General features: G+C 48.8%; 1 protein-coding gene across 1 annotated transcript; it reads right to left on the reverse strand.

The window, feature by feature from the left end:
- Positions 1-5,017: 5,017 nt before the first annotated feature.
- LOC122392667 (endocuticle structural glycoprotein SgAbd-1-like) lies at positions 5,018-7,479 on the reverse strand. The gene is made up of 3 exons (XM_043387794.1): positions 7,423-7,479; positions 5,612-5,758; positions 5,018-5,319 (listed from the first exon to the last, which is right to left on the reverse strand). Exons 1-3 carry the CDS (start codon positions 7,429-7,431, stop codon positions 5,149-5,151), a joined length of 327 nt encoding a protein of 108 aa, XP_043243729.1. The 5' UTR covers positions 7,432-7,479; the 3' UTR covers positions 5,018-5,148.
- Positions 7,480-20,493: the final 13,014 nt, after the last annotated feature.

The raw sequence follows: 20,493 nt of genomic DNA on the forward strand, positions 1-20,493 counted from the left end.
TGTCCAGGGACGTTTTGGAGACGCAGGCAGTGGCGGTCGCCATGATCGGGAGTCTATGGCTTCTGGTCTACTCCTACGTGCACTGGGACCAGGAGGACCGCGACCGGACCCGCAGAGGAAGAGGATCGGCTCGCGGCGGACGCGCTCAGCTCAACGGGCAGACCGAGCCGACTCCTGAGCTGTACCTGCTGGTGCCCTCCCACACCGACCCACCACTCCGCTACGCGCCCTTCTGGGAGACCGACCTGGTCACCTGGCGCTGGATCGCCCGCTTCGGCAACGCCTTCGTCAACCTCATCTCTCCGCAGGACCCGGAAGCGGTGGCAGAGGACAGGCCCCGTGGCTAACCGTCAGACGGCGAGCAGCGACGGAGGGGCTTCTGCGGAGGCTCCAGCCGCGAGGAGGGAGGGATGGCGGAGGAGCGGAGTGGAGCGGAGGAGCGACTGGGGTGGCGCGCCCCGAGCGGCGGAGGTGAAGAGCGAGGAGCCTCTTGAGGAGGATAGCTGGTTCGGTCTGAAAGGAAGATGGTGAGCTAGATGAGGTGGTGGGGCGTGCACTGGAGCATGACAGATACCTGCAGTGAGCGGTCTGCCAATGCACAAACTGTGGGTTTCAATCTCATACTTTTTATTCTGAGGTGGTGGGATAACTGCTGACTGTTGTGGTAGTAGAACATACCTTCGTGCGACTTTCTACCAGATCGCACAAGTTCCGGTCTTTCATCGTGACATCACCGGCCGGAAGCTGGCGTGATGCGTTGCCTGTGCTTTGTGCGTTGAGGCGGCCGATTTTAGATTTAAGGACTGGTGCTCGCCGTGCCCGTTTTACACAATTCATCTGGAGTGCTTCTTCGGTATATGCTCGTTTTTAATACCATTTGCATCCAACCTTTCACATAAATTTGAGTCCCCTGCATTTTAAAGCTTTTTTTGTGCTCGTGTCAGTAACTTTTCAAACCGTGTCTATTCAAAGTCTAAAAGCTTACGTCAATTACGCTTATTGTATGGCAAAGAACGGGTGCCGCGAGTGCCAACATTTCCTTTTAGTTTACTAACCACCCTTACCTGTAGTGTACCCAACTAGGATCTTTGTGTGCTATATTTTTCTGGTATGAGGGATTGTGTGACCCGTGTTCCTTTGACGCGATTTTTTTAATAAAAATCATAACATCCACCGCTGTTTGGAGCGATTATGTAGTGCGGTTTTGTGTTGATAACGTGTCTGGGTTTAATGTTACTGGGTTTAATATGACTGGATTTTACGTGACTGGGTTGAAAGGCGGCTGGTGGAAAGGCATGACTGGTTGAAGCGTGGCTGGGTATAAGAATAACGTGGCTGCATTGCATAAAAGGTTTCATAAAGGTGAATAGCTGGCTGGGTAATAAAACTAGTGACACGCAAAGCAGCTTATCCATGTCTTCCGTCTATTCAAACCTTAATTCGTCTGGAGCAGGAGCATGACATTGGGATTTGGGTTGGTAAAAACGGAATGCTTACTGCTTAGAGTGGTCAACGAGTGTAGGATTTACCAAAGAACGGATATATAGGGCGTTTATAAGCAGAATGCAGCGTCTATTCCGATTCCGAAGCTCGAGTCTGTAGAATTACTGAGACTCCGTCTCCGACCCCGAATCATTCGCTTATCAAACGGTCGAATCCGATCAACTTCGACTCAGACTCTGATTCTTCTCTCTACAGCGTCTTTTTACATATATTTCATGCTATTACATTTACACAATATCGCGTCGTGTAGCATCGCTTCAAAAATATGTATTTCGCTCACTGCATGTCCAATCCTGATATGTGTAACTGCTCAGTTCGATCGACGAAGTGACCCGTTATTGTGATAAGGGGCAAATTGTATACCACAAAACAAAGCCACACATTAAACGACCATTTCCCGATCAATCTAGCATCAGCGATATGCACATTTCGCTGACGCTCAAATCCCGCTCTCATCGACACGTGACCTTCTCTCCCGATCACGTGACACTCCCCCTCTCCTCCAGTCTCCGGCACGTGACCCGTCCGCCCGTGCGGATCGCTCATCTAACACGTGGCAGTGTGCCGGTGGTCGCTGTTCCGTTTACCACGTCACCCTTCGCTGAGGCAGCGGCCTGCTGTCAGCACGGTGATGTAGCTGACAGTCTTTCGTGGGTTCCGGGAGATGCTAAATGAAGACAGCATAAGAAACGGTTTACTTGGGTTGAAGTTCTGCTTTTTTAATGTTCCCCTAAAGTTAAATTATTTAAAATGAAACCTCTGAAGAAGGTAATCAATGATCGTGCTTCAACTTTGTTTCAATTTTAACCATCAACTTCAACTTTGACCGTTATCGTCATCGGTGACTAGTTTGATTATAACATTATCAATGAACGGTACAGTGACATGTTTGACATTTTAATACGACACTCTGTCCGTTCAGATGGCTCTTCGTTTTCCCTGGACCCTGCTGATGAACGGTGGCTGTTGCTAGCAGATTTCCAAAGACCTCTTCAGTCACCCCTTGATAAGGCTAACGAACTATGATAATACTGAAGGCACAAATAATGCTTAGAATTCACAGTGCAGCACTGTACAACCGCAGGATTGCATGCGATTATTGCGAAGCAAAATTAATTGCACTAAATGGCTGTTCATCTAGCATAAGGAGACGGAATAATTAAGTGATATCATATTAGATTTGTCAATAAATTTTGTGTATGGGCAACAATAATGAGAATGGCATGACATCTGGTCTGTTGGTTATGTTCAAAGCCATTGGTGGTTTGAACCTAACCAACAGTGGCTTGAAGGAGAGAAAACACTTCGCCGCCTCACAAAAAGAGCATTCAGCACCTGCATGCGTCATTTAGGTACTGGGGCCTCGTCCTTTTACTTCTTTTTTACAGTGCGCACACAGTTATTTAAAATTTCAGTGAACATCTCACCAATAATTCCCCCTCCCCCCAGCCCCCACATTTTAACTTGGGAAAGACTCTTAACACATATACTAGCTGTTTTCACGACGGCCATCTGGTACACATTTGGTGCACATTTGGTGCAGATTATGTGCAGATTTGGTCAAATTAGGTTCATTGTGTCTCTTAGTAGCTGTCAGCTAGGGTTGCACTAATTGCTTATATGCCTGTTTTGTCATATTACCTTTCATAGAGTATCATCGAGTAAAACACTGAAATAAATCCATGAAATAAAGATAATTTGATGTAAAAGAGATTAGCTGCAGATTTGGTCAAATTAGGTGCACTCGCCGGATAGCCCGTCGTGAAAACGGCAACTATATATACCTGCATAGTGTGCAGCGTGTATAACTGGTTTTGCAAATTTTCTCGATCTAACCTCCGACTGGATAAGCTCCGACCAGCGAACACTAACCTCTGCCCTCTGAATTCTCACTCGGACGTGAGAGATGTCCTGTGACCCCTGACCGACCCGTGGCGGCTCTGTGCCATCCGGGACTCGGCACGTGACTCGATGACTCAGTGGTCCTCTGCTGTGGAAGACGAGCTGACTCAGGAGCGACTCTGACGCGCTATCAGCAGCTCGGTGCTCCTCTAAAGTCGGTGCCGACGTGACTGGTCACGCACCCTCAGACGCGCCGCCAGGCCGGCTGTCACTCTCGGGCCGCTGTGAAGGTGTCCTATGTCCCCAGCCCAGATACAGACGCTGCACCGAGCCAGCACGAGGGGTATGACCGCAGGAGCCAAAGGTTACTCAGCACTGTGAGCGTCATTCGACGAAGGCTGAGGAAGCAGCTCGGTTCACCGAGCGTGGAGCTGGGACGAGTGTTAGTGAAGAAGCGCCTGTGGTCGCGCGTGGGTGGCCTGCTGACACGTTTAGGCCACCCGTCCGTGTGAGTTAAAAGTCACCACTGATCGATCTCCAAACTCACCAATCAAACACCCCGGTCCCGGTAATTGAGCCCCAATTATCGCCGGAACTCTGGCGTATCGGCCGGGCGCAGTTCCGTGCTGGTCCCGCCGACGGGGTCGGGAGTTCCGGACGAACAGAGAGGAGCGGCCGGCGGGAAGGTCAGGTGGGCGAACCGTGTGTGGAGGTCAGACACTGACCTCGGGGTCAGCCGTGGGGCGGAGATGGCCTCCGTGCTCCCTCATTACTATCGGCGCGGTGTATCTCGGACCGATCTAATGCGCCCCCGCGGCGCTCCCAGTGACGCAGCTATGTAGGTGCGGGGGGGGAGGGGGCAGGCAGCTTCACTGGCACTGATACAAACCGACTGAATAGCACATCTCGACAAACGGCTCCGGTGTTCGGTGACCTGCGGCCGAGAGCAGAGCCTCTCATATTGTTTAGTTTGACCCGCCACGGGTCAAACTAAAGCTAGATCGTCGTATCGAGGACGTCATAGTGGTGCAGTAAGCAGTTTAATGGTCAGCCCTTGATTGGCTTACATTAACTAAACACAGGGATGATAGCACACTCAATGGCAGCCTGAGAAATATCTGGTCGGGGAGACCGGAGGAAAAATCTGTTTGACAGAGTTCCGTGGACACTTTATGCCTAAAAGATAAAAGAAAGGAAGGTAATAATAAAGTAAGATAAGACAGTATAATTGTTTTAATTTCAACAGTCGCTTTCGAGATGCATTTAATTAATAGCGAGATATAACAACAATTTCTAAGAGGAAAGCATCACTGTTTTAACCAGGCAAGCTTATTTGCATGCCATTGTTGTCTGGAAAATTCTAACTCGATGTGTGACAATTTACTCATTCTCTTTAATGAAGCCAAAACTATTTAACCGTCTCCTATCCTTTTCTACCCCCGATATAAAAAGCTTCATTTACCAATAAGCTCCTAACACTGACCAGTTCGACCACCTGACCTCTGGTGAACGGACGGCCATCCTCTGGCCTTTCAAAGACCACGCACAGACCTTAAAGTACCAGCCACAGACCGTTCAGACGGTCAACCAGTAGCCTCCAATCCTTCACATAGTCCATAGCCGTCCTGGCCATACCACGTTAGGTGTTATCCGCCCGAGAGACACGCCACAGTACTGAGATTGATGTGTATTCTCGACAGATGACAGTAATGAAGCCGCCACACGCGGCGCACATGTATGATCGGAGCCTCATCTCGGCAGAGGGGTCGTTCGTCCAACAGGTTCAGTGGTAGCCACAGGTGTTTAGACAGTGGGAGCCTTGGGGATGGCGTCACCCTCGGCGCGGTAGCCGTTCTCGTCGGCGGTCCAGGTGATGGTCACGGTCTGGCCCTCGGGTGTCTCGTAGCTGTACGAGCCCTGCATGACGGTGCCGAACTCCTCGCCGATCTGCTTCAGCTGGCCCTGAACGTCAGCCTGCGGGGGAGAGGGAGTGTCAGCACTGCAGAAGAGACGGCCGGTGGTCCGGGAAAAGGGTGACTGCGGCAGAAAATACATCCGATGCAAGCATTGAAGGATTTTCCGTCTGACGCCGAGAGTGGCGGAGATAAGCTATGCACGGTTGAAATGAAAAACATTCCGACTTTGTTTGATAGCATGAGCGAACTCCGATCGCAAACACGCCGATCGTAGCCGGACGGCACGAAGAGCCATGGTGTGCGCTGTGTGTTTGCGCGTGACGTGACTGCCATCGTGTCTGTCTGCCCACCTGGATCTTGTTGGCCGTCTCGTACTGGTACTGGAACGAGCCGTCCTCATTGCTTGTGCTGTCCATGCGCAGGATGGCGATGGGCTCCTTCTCGAGGTTATCCAGCTTCTCGGCGGCGGCCACCGCGACCAGGGCGAAGACGAGCAGCTGTGGAGGTCAGGTCGGGTCAGTCACAGACAGTAGGTACAGTCAGCGGCCACTGCGACCAGGGCGAAGACGAGCAGCTGAGGAGGTCAGGTCAGGTCAGTTACAGACAGCTACAGACAAGCGGTGGCCACTGCGACCAGGGCGAAGACGAACAGCTGAGGAGGTCAGGTCGGGTCAATTACATGCAGTTAGAGACAGACAGCGGCCACCGCGACCAGGGCGAAGACGAACAGCTGAGGAGGTCAGGTCGGGTCAATTACATGCAGTTAGAGACAGACAGCGGCCACCGCGACCAGGGCGAAGACGAGCAGCTGAGGAGGTCAGGTAAGTCACGACCAGTTACAGTTATGGTCGTAGCCAGAGTTGAAGTCACTGTCTTTTTTCTTAACTCGTATTGGTATCCTTGTGACTTTTGTAATTACACAGGAAGAAATCAAATAAAAACGTACTAAGATAAAGAGCAAAATGCACGAAGTGTTGTCGGGGAGTTGGAGAAGTTGTGTTAGATTGTTTAAATGTTTTTGGTATAACAAAGCAATGTGACGTACTGTGGGGGCCAAAAAGCAAACGCTGGTTACGAAAGTGACTGCTATTGTTAAACAAATCACGAGCGCGACCTTCCATCCTACCCGTGCTGTCATTAAACTGGCTCTCGGCTCGGAGAAGCTAACAGTGCGGGGTGTTTTGTCATCCCGTTCGACCTTCTCAGGCATCTGTTGTTTACTCTCCGTCACGGTCAAGTCGTCTGCAGCTGTAACTAGCAATCACGGCTCGATAATAGTGGGAGAGAATGGTAACGCAAGGGCGCGTCTGCTTTTTTGTGACAGAAGCTCAGGGGTTCCGTTCTTTGTTTCGTGAGCTATGTGCAAGTGATGTGCTCACTGTACAGCCGTACAAATAGGACGATCCAGGTGCATTTCAGTCGACTATTTTAATTCGATTTACTCCTAGGGGAGCGGGCGACACGCTGGAAACCGGTAAGGCTCGTGAGCCCACTGCATGATTACCACTTTGTTTATTGTTACGACTTACGATTGCTATGATAAGAATTTAGAATCTATCGCTGTCTTATTCTGAAATGTTTATGTAACATTGGATTGCTGATTAAATTTGTAATCTGGTACGAAAAATGTTGCAAGAGGGTATATTCCTAAAGGCTTTAACCAAGCCTTAGACGCCAGAGGCGTTACAAATGTTTGTATGTATTGAGTCTTCTTGAAATTGCTTTGTTCACTAATTTGCTGTTCGAGCAAATAGTTGCGCAAAAGCAAGTCTTATATGCCTTTTATAATTGACATTTGGAGTAGCGAGGCTAATTTCCGATTATTGGAAAGCCGAAGCCAAAATAAATTTCGAGCAAACGAATATAAAAATGATGAAAGAGAGCGAGCTTTGAGCGTAAGAAATTAAGGAAAAAATATTTTTCAACAAATAAAGAGCATTTGGTACATTGTCGATGATTTGCAAATAAGAAAACACATTACACTTCAATACCAAATACCAAATGAGTATTGGTTTGGTTTGGTATCAATACCAATTCTGTATACAGTTGCCAGTTGATATCCGATTGACGGGGGATAGTCTGACTGCTGTAAGTGAGAGACTGTAGCTGTTGCCATGAACCAACAGAAATCCTTAGAAGGCGGCTGGAGAAGAGCACTCACCAGCTTCATGGCGATGTGATGTGGGGCGCTGGGGCAGCTTCACAGGTGACTGTGCCATCTGCCCGGCTGGCGCACCTTTTATACGGCAGCCCGAGGACGGACAAGGCCGCCACATCTTCAGCCGGCGGCGACACGGAGAGGTGGGCCGACAGAAACAGACGACGGGCGCCGAGAGACCGGACACAGACAGACAGACAGACAGACGGCGGGCGCCGAGAGACAGGACACAGACTGACAGACTGACAAACAGACACAGACACACGGACAAACAGACGGACAGACAAACCAGACAGACGGCGGGCTCCGAGAGACCGGACAGATAGGTAGGTATACGGCGCACAGGACACAGACGGACAGACCGGACAGACTTACCAGACAGATGGCGGGTGCCCCGACACCGACAGACGACGATATGGGCCGACATAGTCGGAATGTGGGCGCAGGGACAGGTGGGCCCGGCAAACAACCGGACAGTCGGGCTCGCGACAAACAGACGATGGGCGCCTCGACACAGACGGCGGGCGCCCCTGATCAGACAGACGGCGGGCGCCCCTGATCAGACAGACGGCGGGCGCCCCCGATCAGACGGCGGGCGCCCCTCTCAGACAGACGGCATGGACGCCGGTGACATCTGAACTCTGGACGCCCTAAAATCCTGGATCACAGCACATCACATGGACAGACGGCAGGCTCCCCGACCAGACAACGACGGACGCCCTGGTCCGACACAGTTAGGCAGCATGGGCGTCACGGCATACAGACGCCCCGGACCATACCGGGCAGACTGGCGTGGAGCATCGGGACAGGATGACAGGACCAGATCCGTCTGGCGTCAGACAGGCCCAAGATTAGTTTACCTTATTTTAATTTAGTTTTATTGGTCGGCCCTTCGGACAGCATGAGTTACCTAATTATTGTGATCAGTAACACTCTGGAAGACATACCTATTACCTACTAAACAATTTTTTCATACCTACCTATAAAGCCAACACTGATTTGGTATGTCAAACTACATAGTTCTCCTTACCTTACGTTTAACGATCACGTTCTTTCACAAGTTACGAGTTGAAATATTTATGGAAAGAAACAACGTGGTTGCAAACTTGCATGGTAGGTATGCCTTACCCACCTACCATCTCACAGATCGTTAGGTATACGGCTTGCATGACAAGTCGAGCTGCCTAGCCAACTCATCCCCAGCCTGCCCTGAATATAATTAAATGCTAGTCGAGGGAGCTGTCCTCGCCTAATGTAGTCTGGGATCTGGCGGATCCGGCTGGAGTGGCTTGTCCATGTCATCATTGACCATGGACGTGTATAATGTAGATGACCACTCAACGATCGCCTCATGGGCACCTCCACCCACTCTGCACCAAGGCCGCACCAAAGGTGCATCTTGGCACACCGATGCAGGTGGGATTCCACACCCAGAACGACATCGTCTGATGTATTATTCATCATGCTGAAGCGCCGAACACTATCATTCCCGGAGAGCCTGCTGTGATAAGTGAAACGAATGTCTGTCATCATATCAACGAGCAAAGAAACGGGCGTACTTGCCGCTGTACCAGCAAAACATGCCGCGGCTGGATCCGACTGGCGCAGTTTCTGTATGCCGTTCATGTAGACACGTTTAGAGGGCGAGGACGCGTCTCCGTGGTCCTCGCTGTCGGTCAGCAGAGCCACTAGCGACTGGTCACATTAATCAGCTGAGAGGTCAGGTCGGGGCCGCCCGCTGACTGCCCCCTCCTCCTCCGCCCCCCCCCTTCCTCCGCCCCACTGTCCGCAGTGGTCACCTGTTCAGGGACGGGACAGACCCTGAGGCGGTCTGCCTGGCATCCGACCAGCAGTTAATCGAGTGACTGTTCGTTTACGAAAGTTGGTGCCATGTGCCCGAAAGAAGTCATTTCTGGTGTTTCACCTGCCATGGAATCTAATAGTATGCAGTGAAAAATGTCAATTCACGATATGACGAATGACGATGCATAAAATATGAAACAATCGTGATCAAGAAGCTTCGTTTCAGTCCATTTAAAGCGACCGCGCGCTAGTACAACACGAAAAAACATATAAGTTTATTTTCAGCCGCTTTGATAGCCTCTCTATATACCACTCTAACAAAGGCATCGCTTAGGGGATTTTCCGTCTGGGACTCTGAACCAGTAGCAATCTATAACATACATGATGTCGGCGTAACTGGTAAAACGTGAAGAGCACGCACGAAAAGGAGGGATTCAGTGGCCGTCCACAGCAGCCTTTCAGAGGAAGGTCGCGACTTGTGATATATGCTACGTCAGCTGCATCATGCTAGTGAATAGTAACCAGTGACTCAGTGATGACTGCGACCTTGACCGGAGAGGTGTGACAGACTACGTACAGACAGACATTGGGGGATGGTTAGAACTGTGAGAGGGGGTGAGAAAGAGAGATAGAAAGAGAGAGAAAGAAAGAGGGAGAGAAAGAGAGAGAGAGAGAGAGATAATGAAAGAAAGAGGGAGAAAGGGAGAGGACGAGAGAGAGGAGACAGATAGGGAGAGAGAGAGGGGGAGGGAGGGAGTCAGCACGTCCAGGCTATCGGACCACAGGCAGCCTATCTCACATATCCCTCGTCTCCCTGACAACCTGGTGCCGTTTGGCCGCACATTTGCATGTTGAACAATACATGAATTGTGCATGGCGCCGCCAGAACAGGCTGACCCATACACAGCTGGCTGTGTGCCACGGTGGGTGATGCAATAATACCGACAGCATGTGGTGCCTATCGAATACCTACAATGAACGGGCTACTGTTGAATACTGCTGCTTAGCATACGAAAGTGACGTAAAGGCTATGGAACGTATCGATGAACAAATGAGATCAATAAAAGCCGTTTTCATCGGGCAAATGCATCAAACTTGACCTGAAGTTTGTGTATTAACCCTCGCCGGACTTATTGGTCTTCTACATACGCGCCAGACGAGGGGGGGGTACGACCCCCGACTCGCCGTTTCGCCCCTGGTGGAGCTAGCGCGTCGCGGAAAAAAGAGCGTGTGCGCTGTTACGAGACACAGAGATTGATACCTGATTTTAACCCGCGCCGGGCCGGGGGGGTGTTTGAACACCCCCCCTGCGGTTTTTCGCAGATATTTCAAAAACGGCGGCGCGGAGCGCCGCCGTTTTTGGCACACCTGTTCGTGCATCTTTTCCGCACATGTTGTGAAAATTTCAGACCCAGGTCACCTTAGGTCAGGTCACCAGGTCACGCCAAGTGACCTCACCTCAGAAAAAATAAGAATGCTCGTCATAGCTACACCGATTGATCGATTGCCTTGAAACTTTCAGCGATTGATTAGAGCAACAATATCTTTAAAATGTTTATCTCGGAATTTTGATATCGGTGACCTAAGGTCAGGTCAATTTTGCGACCTCTCCATTATAAGTCAATGGGAGAAAATTGAAAAGCGTCTGTTTTGCACGGCGCTATTCTAGACAAACATCGAGATGTAGGTAAAATGGACACACTGAACCGGAAAATGGCAACAATGACCCCTCGTTATGTCCCCGAGGTCATCTCAGGTCACGAACAGAATCTAACAGTTTTTCGCTAATAACTTCTGATAGAGACGTGCTAGAGCGCTGAAAACGCCTTAGATGTGTTCGGCTCGACGTTGCAGATCGACTGATATGCAACATGACCTTTTCCGGTCAGGTCATGACCTTGACCTGAGGTCAAATTTTCAAGTTGACCTTTCAAGGTCAAATTATAGTTCATTCGACGCGTCTCGACGAGAGGAACACGATGGTGGCAAAAGTAATGTCGTGGCTCTTTTGAATCAAAAGTTATTGCCGAAAAAACGTTTTTCGTAAAAACGGCTATTTTTGGAGTTTTTGCCCTATGGAGGCTAAACCGTTGACCTGAGGTCAAATCTGAGAAGATTACTCAGAAAGGTCTGTAAAAGGGCTATCGAATGCGCTTTTCCGCGGCGCTGTAGCTCTATCGGTTCCCGAGATAGCCGTTGGCAGTTTCCAAAATGTTGAAATAGTAGACATTTGACCTTTGGTGACCTCTGGTGACCTGACCTTTGACCTGACCCAAAAAATGACCGAAGTGTTTTCGTCCTTATTTTGGACGTTCTTTCGATTGCCGCTTACCGCGTGTCGCTACGTGGCCCAGGAGCCGAGTTAGAAGGGGGAGTGTTCAGACAACCCCCCCCCCCCCGGCCCGGCGCGGAATCTCAGAGCCTCGGCCCGGCGCGGGTTAAGGTTCTAGGTCAACCGGTGAAATCTCAGGTCAGGTCAAGTGCCCCAGGGTACGGTTCCGTTTTGGGCGAATAACTTCGCAAAAAACGGCCGCAGAGCCGCGATTTTAGCAGCATCGTGTTCGCCTCGTTCAGGCGCGTCGAATAATATACTTTTTATTTGGATGAGGTCAACTTAGGGTGTTGACCTCAGGTCACGGTCAGGTCAGCACCCCCAGGTCACGAAATTGGTCGAAGTAGGTCATGTTGCATATCATTCGATTCAGCAGGTCTTCCTGAGTCCATTGGTGGCTTTCGCGACTCGCTAGCTCAATTTGATTGGGAGTTATTGACGAAAAACTAATATGACCCTAATGACGTCATAAATGACGTCACGCAAGGTCAACATTGCAAAAGTGACAAATCTAACCTTTCCAGGAGTGCACCAAATCACGACTCTGTGTGCTTGAGATATGTAGTTGGAGGTCGTTCCCGGCGCCAGAATAGCAGTTTTTATTTCCCCATTGAATTATAATGGTGAGGTCACGAAAATGACCTGACCTCATATGACCTCTACGAAAAATCCGAGATATACACGTTGTGAGACTCGTAATAGATATTAGATCCTGTAATTTAAATTTTCATGTGTGAAAGCTCCTCTGGCAGTGAGGGCGTTGCGAAGTTGCGACATCTGAAGACCGTGCAGAGGTTCACTTATGAGTGACGTCATAGGTCAGTGACCTGGCCTGATCCGAAAATGCGGTTTGTGTCAAAAGATCCGGCTTGAATCAAAGGTCACGTATGCCAAGTTTCAGCTTTCTGTCGCCATGTGTTCGGAGCTATCGCGAAAAACCCTATGGGGGGGGGGGGGGGCGGCACCTTCCCCCTCGGCCGGATAGGCTTAAATCTTTTTTCCAACAAATATGCTATCATGAATTTATTTCACGGTTTAATCGAAAATAATGACTGATGATTAAAAAGCAGGCATATAGGGGAGAGTGGGGTAATTTGGCCGCTTTTTTTAGAAAACGATGTAACTTAAAATTGACGACCCATTTCTGCATTTTCTCAACGCTGGCAGGTGTCGCATTCATTTTACTTTACTGGACAGTGAACTTGAAATGATAGAGTAATTACTTATATTGAAATTGTGACGTATTACAAAGGTCTGCAAGGCGGCCAAATTACCCCACTAGCAGGGTTATTTGGCCGGGGGTGTGGGGCAATTTGGCCGGTGTTAGTTTGCGGTCAGGATTTTCTGTTATATTGCGAGTCAGCTTCAGATTCAGCAATGACGTGTGTCCTATGACGCATTTACCACATTTTGGAGGTTGACTCAGTGGTCACAGGGGTCAAAATAGCCAAATTAGCGGCTCTAGATGCGAAGACAGTTTTTTACGAATAACTTTTGAAGTAATCAAGCTAGGCCAAAACTTCGAGTACCATCGTAATTCTCTCGTCATTCCGCATCAAAACATATATGTGTTGACCTCGAGAAGTCAAGGTCAAAGGTTGACCTCAGGTCACGTTACCTCAGGTCGCTTGACCTCAAGGTCACATGATTTCAAGGTCATCATGCATATCATTCGATGCGCCTTGGCGAGCTGAACAGAATGAGACCATTTGTGCGGCTGTACCATTTTTATGTAAGGATTCATTAGCAAAAAACGTTTGGTAACCTTTGATGACGTCACATGCTCTTACAGTTGACCAATCGGAAGTAAGGCATCAAAGTAGTCAAAGTTGGTCATGAATTATGTCATTTATGGTACAATTGACCATGAAAACTCGGCCGTCCCAGCATAGTGACCATGAGCGCACCGGCCAAGTTGCCCCGCTAGTCCCGGCCAAATTACCCCATATTGCCATTCTGAAAATTTTTGTGTATTAAGTCATCACGGCCATACGGAATTAGATGAAATTGCTCTTGGAACCGCTTAACACCCCCAAGAATGGCGCTATAATGTCTGAATTCGTTTTTAGCCCAAATACTACATGTTATACAACTTTGTAAACAGAAGTAAAAGTTACCATTTTCTAATGAAATTAACGTTTTATTAATTTTAAATAAAACTACGAGGGGCAAAGCTTTGACATTTGTCCTCCAGTTATTTCTACCCATGACAAACGAGTAGAGACTAGAGTTATTTCACTCACTTTTATCAGACATCGTACAGGTGGGGGCGGCCAATTTACACCACCGGCCAAATTACCCCACTCTCCCCTACCTAAAGGCCGCCCCACACTGGACCTCGCATGCGGGTTGCGAGTTTGCGGGTTTTGAGTTTGCGGGCATAATACTAATTCATAGGGTGATTAGACCGTTCTTTATGGCAACTTCATGAATGCAGTGAAGCCGGTACACCTTCAGAAAATTACACATAGTCGCAATACCAGCGCAACGAACCAAAATTCGGCTCCAACGAAAAACCCGCAAACCTCGCAGAACTCGCAGACCTCGCAGCGAGGAAAATCGAAAGTTGACTCAAAATCAACTATTGGAATGCGATGCAAGGTCGCTCGCAAGCTAAAAACATACAGACTCGCCTGTTAGATGGTAGTGTGGGTCACTCAGCTTAGATTGTATGATTTGAGCTTGAATAAACCCGAAAACCCAAAAACTCGCAACCCGCATGCGAGTTCCAGTGTGGGGCGGCCTTAAGCAGCTCCCAGCCGAAACTCATAACTACTAAGAAGTGCACAATAAACCGTATTTGACCAAATCTGCACCAAATCTGCACCAAATGTGGAAAAAATATGCTTCAGATAGTCATTGGGAAAAGGCTATTATCACCAAGTTATGGAATGAGGAGCTTTTGATTTTCCTAGTTTTTACGACACTGAAGTTTGTAATCGAATTTTACTTTGTATGTTATTGTTGTTCTCTGCTTTTGTTTTATTTTTTGTCTGATTCTTCCTAACAATTTTAATCAAAAACTGAATGTAATGAAGTGAATCAGCCGCAGCCAGTGAACTTCGTCCGGACATTGCATTGGACACAGCCTGATTCTGAGTCCGTTTGTATTGTAAGCAGTTGAATATAGATACAAACCTTTGCTGGCTAAATACGTGCAATTTATGCGTCACAATTGTTGCCAGGTGCATGCCACTGTATAGATGCACGCCGTCTGGAGTCTGTCGGCCAGCGTCTGCAGCTGCAGGAAGCTGAGATGAGAAGTGGGATTATTGGCTGAAATGGTAGGTTTGTACGCAACCGAGAAGGCTTGTTCTTTTTGGTACTCTATCATGGCTCCTCTCCTTGGTGTTACCGCGCATTGTCTGTTGGCTTTCAAATGAAGAGAGGATACGGTCCACGCGATGTAAATGCATCTCCCATCGGAATATCGTCTGTGAATGCTGGTGTCTGATTTCCCTATCAGGGCAGAGGACAGACGTCTGAAAGGGACGTGGTCCGTCCGACCGAGGTCAAGGCCGAGAAAAGTGGTGCCTGCCATTAGGTCCGGCCTTTTCACCTATCTGCTGTAATTACTACACATACCATACAGCAGACCTGCATGCATATGAGTGCATGTTATCATATGCCCACCGGGAATTCTAATATGCTCGAGTTTTGCCTGTCTCATTCGAGGGCCAGCTCGTCAGGTAGAGACATTCGCTGGCTCAGTTGTGTACCGGCTACAGCTGCGCCCATTGCCTGTCACCAGCCTGCCCTGTCCGGCGTCCGCACTGTTTTAATAGAGGTCGCTCCAGCGACCCGGTGGGTCTGTCTAGTGCGGTGATCTGTGGCTAGGCTGGGTTTGAGTGACGTGGCACTCGGACCGCCTCCGCAGAGCAGTTACGTCACATTATCCACGTAATCCGTTAGACCACACATGATGCCGTGTGACCTCTGTGAAGTGCTTCAGTCTGGTGTCAGCGGTGTGACACGTCGTTCAAGTGACCCGGGGTGTCAGTGATGTCACACTGATTGTTTCATTAAACTTTAAAGTGTTCTTGCAAGGTGCCAGTTGTGTGACACCCTGAGTGTCCTTAGGGTCTCAGAAGTGTAATACGCCGTGTCGCTGATGTGTCACTAGCGGCAGTGGTGTCACACATCCTTTTACTGAGGTGTCAGTGGAGTGACACACAGTGTCACTAAGCTGTTCCTGAGGTGTCAGTCGTTAGTGCTGTGATCGGTATGCTTTGTCACTGCACTGAAAAAAATCGGGGAACCCCATTTCTTACAATCTGACACCACATACTCCGAAATACTCCTAAATTAGGCTCCGTTTTCATGATTTTAGGATGTCATGGGTGTTGTGACACCCGACACGGGAGCCCCATTACCTTTTGACGCCGCAAAAATGTACATGACCCCCTTGGGAGAGGTTCGGCTAGCGAACTCCCCAAAAATTGCAGGCCAAAAAATTGGAGTGTCGCTGAGACACCCCCGTTGAAACCCCTCTGGGGTGTCATTATCCTGGAGTGACACCCCGTGTTTTCAGCTTCAAATCCTACCGATAGATGGCGCAAACTAAAGTTGGTAAAATCGGGACCTGTTTTTCACGAATGGCTGGTGCATGTTTGGAGCTAAGGCAAAAGCGTGCATAGCGTAGAGTGGCCAACTATATCATGATGATATCTAGACTGATTACCGTGTCATACGTTGGTCGTGCACACTACAGGGCGCCGCAAGGCCGCGAACGGAAAGAGTAACTCCTCACCCGGTTATAAATATAGTCTGAGATTCTCGTTCCGAAGGACATTTAATCCTCGCCGGGAGTTTTTCGGAAATATAGGGGAGTGAATCTTCTATGAGAGATTCCCTGCTGAAGGCGCGCGGTTCCCCGCGTGGGGTCAGGAACAATATGGGGAGTTATATCAGAAAAATAGGGGAGTTGAGCTGCTATATTTTACACCCTAATTTGGGAGTTTGACACCCTGTCGGGTGCTTAGGGACCAAAAAGGGGTGCTCGGCTGATATTTGAGGGGTGTCACCTGCAGTCTAACGGAACCCCATGTGGGCCGGCGCTGACCCCCCCTTTAGCGGCTGCGACTCCCCACTATGCGTCGAAACCCTCCTGGGGTGTACGCCAAACACCCCATTTATAATAGCTCAGCGACTCCCCTCAAAACACCCCACTCGGGTGTTATTTTTGACATGACCGTCAATACCCCGTACAGGGTGTCATTTTTTCTTTCAGTGTGAGTGTCAATGGAATGCCGATAGGAGTCGGAAGGAAAATGTATCGGCATCAGTATCTTAATATGTTGGTCTTGTCTGAAATGAAGCTCTGAGATAATTGACTGATTTTAGTGTCACCATGCCCTTCTTTCGGTTTTACATACAGAAGCGGCTAAAATTGATCTACTGCTACCGTTACTTTATACTTTATAGGTATTTGGTTATGTCACCATCCAGGTGAATTGCGGATTGGTGAATGGGATCAAGGATGTCGATGAAGCATGCGTTTATTACAAGCAGCTGTAGCTGGGCTGTGGCACGTCATTTAGCTGGCAGGTGTTCAGAGACCGTCTGAAGTAGGTATCTAAATTCGCTCAAACAAACGTCAGGCGCCGAGTTAAAATTAAAATGGACCTTTGAAGAGGTAAGAAGGTAAAAAGGATACCTTACAGATGCCTACATAAAATTGAAGTGCAAGTAAAATATGAATCAGCCTATCAGATGTTCGAATCCGTCACTGTACCTAAATATCTGCCTGTATCGATGCTTGTTTCTTTTTCTGTTTATGTCTTTCTCTGTTTTATATTCCCCTCTTTCTCTTTCCCTCTCTCTCTCTCTCTCTCTCTCTCTCTCTCTCTCTCTCTCTCTCTCTCTCTCTCTCTCTCTCTCTCTCTCTCTCTCTCTCTCTCTCTCTCTCTCTCCCTCATTCTGTGACACTGATGGTCGCCACGTCTGTAATGACCTCTGCCGCACCCGCCGTTATGGAAATCACGGTCATACCACTCGAATGCTGACGGCCACCGCAGGGGGATGGGGGGGGGGGGGGGCTGAGAGGGGCGGGCGGTGACTCCAACGCGGCACGGACGGAAACACCGGCGACCGGCCAGCCGTTTCTACGAACACGGGAGGTCGCCGGGGTGGTGACCTTGGCTGGCTGGCCCGTCTGCCGCCGCCGGCGCTGGCTACTCGATCCAGCCCCTGTCTGGAACGACCCGGAACGCCTGTCGGCACGCATTCCGTGCGTGTTCACAAGGGGAAGCTGCGGGCTGGTTTCTCAGTTTCTGGTCAATGGTCCCGGTCGGGTTTTGGTCTTGAATTGCAAGTGCATGTGAAGTGATGCCGATAGTTTAACCCTCGCCCGCACATGCCATTTTCCCGTCCTAGAACGCACATGGGGGGGTGGTTGCCACCCCCCCCCCGCGCCATTTCGTTCCTGTTGGAGATAGAGCTTAGCGGTAAAGACTAAAAAGATTCTTTGGGAAGAGACGAATCCAATGATACCCAGTTTTACCTTCTCAGGTCAGTCATTGACCTTTCAGGTCAGGTCAAACTAAAAAATGTTGCTGTTTTGGGACACCGTTTGATATCAAGTGCGCTGCTTATCATATACCGATGACGATGCCATTTTCTGGTGCCAAGCCAGCTAGAACCTCTTTCTCACACTACCCGACCAGTTTTTTGCTGCTGAGGTCATTTCAGGTCAAGTTAGGTCAAGGTCAATTATATGTGTTTGTATGTCTGTGTGTGTCTGTGTGTATACTGATGTGTGCACCGATTGTTTATGTGTCCATATTACATGAAATCATGATCTGAGAAGCTTTTACCAAAAATGCAGTCAAAAAACCACAAAAGGCAAATTCCGCTTGCCTAAAACGTAATTATCTTAGATGACCTAGGTTGACCTTGACCTTGACCTTGACATCTGTACATCGTCGAACAACATGTTCCATGATAGGTGGGAGGTAAGACTGGTAAAAAAGGCCGAAATCAAGGTGTCAAAAACTCACAAGGCCCATAGCCAACGCAACATGTCGAGAATTGGCCATTTGGGTCATGACATGACCTGAAAAACAAGGTCATATCTCCGAAACCAAAAGTCACATAACCTGAAATTTTCAGTGGACATCAAGAAAGGATAGAGGAGCAGCTATACGAAAAATCAGCCTTCTAGCTCTAAAAATGTTGAGTGCAGAGCAGAAAGACTACCTGGGGGGGTGGCAACCACCCCCCCATGTGCGGGCGAGGGTTAATCTCGCGAGACCTGTACATCAGGCACACTCCTCGGGCATAAATGATACTTTTACTTGCCAATTTTCTACATTTTCTCATGCAAAGACCGTTTTAAAGAGACCCGTCTGCCAGTGAGGATCACCGTGCCTCCCTCCTCCCATCGAAAGGTCCTGGATACATCCTTGCCTGAGCTGACCCCGGGCCCCCGGGTGACTCGCGGGCCCGGGGTCAGGTGACCAGCAGGTGAACCCCTCTTGGGCGAAATTTTGGGTACGTGTCCGACATGCATCGTACATACATCCTGCATCCTGTTGATTTGATTCATCTGTTAAACATTAAATAAGTTATAAGCTGGATCTCTAGTCTGTGATCCCGCATCGTATCAGATATAATGACATTTCATGTCGATGTGCCTAAAAAATATGCGAATATACGTGAAAAAGGAGTGCTGCTCCCGCTCTTACACATCCGGGCCAAACAGTGACCGGCCCATGCTTCTAGCCACCCGGGGCCGGTCGGCCGGCCGGCAGTCAGTCGCTGCCCGGGGCTGATTTCTGAGGGACTTGCAAAAATGTTTATTAATGAAATGTTTTACGTAATAAATTAGATGATTAGGTATATGTAACGGCTCTGAGTCGCATTTGAGAGAGAAAAAAACATGCTAGCGTAAAAATATTAATGTTTTGAAAATTAAGCTGGTACCGAAATAATTGTTTTACCATGCATTGACAAACCAACTGCTCAAGCATCAAACCAACCGAAATATAACCCCATAGGCCGTATTTTTTTGGGGGGGCCCTTCGGAATGGGGGGCCCAGTTCGAAGGTCGTGCCCCCCCCCCCATTCAAAAATCCTGTGTGCACGCCTGTCGGTGACCTTGGGAGGTAATCCATGCGGCGTTTCTGTCTGTGGCAAGTATTCTACAACTCAGGAGCTATTGAGCTGATCGAGACAAAAAATGCCGCCAGTCGATTTTATAGCATGTAATTTCTTCAGCCGTTCTGAATATGGTGACCACAGCCCACAGGTGACCTCAGTGACCTCAAGAAGTTAACTGGACGATTTCGCCTATTGTCGTTCCGTAACTCACGAACCGCTGATTTGCCGTATGCGATTTGCCGTATGTGATTTGCTCATGACCTGTTTTCTTTCTTTGCTGCAATTCATTAGGAGACCGTACGTATGCACCCTTACCTGTCCTTTCGCACCCCACTTGGAAGATGGGTGTTTGAAGTTTGAACCCCCCTGGGTTTTGTAAATATCTCTAAAACGATTTTTTTAGGGGGGATACGATCGTTTCTATGCGACAAGTGATCACACACGCCCAGCCCCAGGTCCGCTCACTCCCTTTCCATACCCCCCTCTTTTCAAGCCTGTCAGATCGCTTTATAAGCAGCAAGCACTTAAATGAAAAACACTCGTGAATTGAAGGCTCAATACCTTTGACACTGGCCAGATACTTTTACTTTTCACTTTACTTTTTGACATTCTAGAATTTATTCATTCCTATTCGTCTCGTGGCGTATACCTACGAGTATACCTATTTAATGATTAGACAGGCTTTAGAAAAATCCGACTTAACTAGTCTGGCAAGCCTAAGAAATAATGGATTTAAAGTGCTGCGGCCGTTGATGCATGTGCATTTATATTAGTTTTTGTCACAACTTTTCACACAAATTTCTCCGAACCATACATTTCAAGTGATCAAAACACGTGCA

This window comes from Amphibalanus amphitrite, unplaced genomic scaffold, assembly GCF_019059575.1.
Source record: "Amphibalanus amphitrite isolate SeventyFive unplaced genomic scaffold, NRLGWU_Aamphi_draft 000496F_arrow, whole genome shotgun sequence".
Lineage (NCBI taxonomy): Eukaryota > Metazoa > Arthropoda > Thecostraca > Balanomorpha > Balanidae > Amphibalanus > Amphibalanus amphitrite.

Bases quoted from the DNA above. Each gene is read 5' to 3' on its own strand.
- LOC122392667 (XM_043387794.1), bottom strand. The intron at 5,320-5,611 runs GTGGGCAGACAG...TCTCCCCCGCAG, and splicing joins AGACGGCCAACAAGATCCAG to GCTGACGTTCAGGGCCAGCT.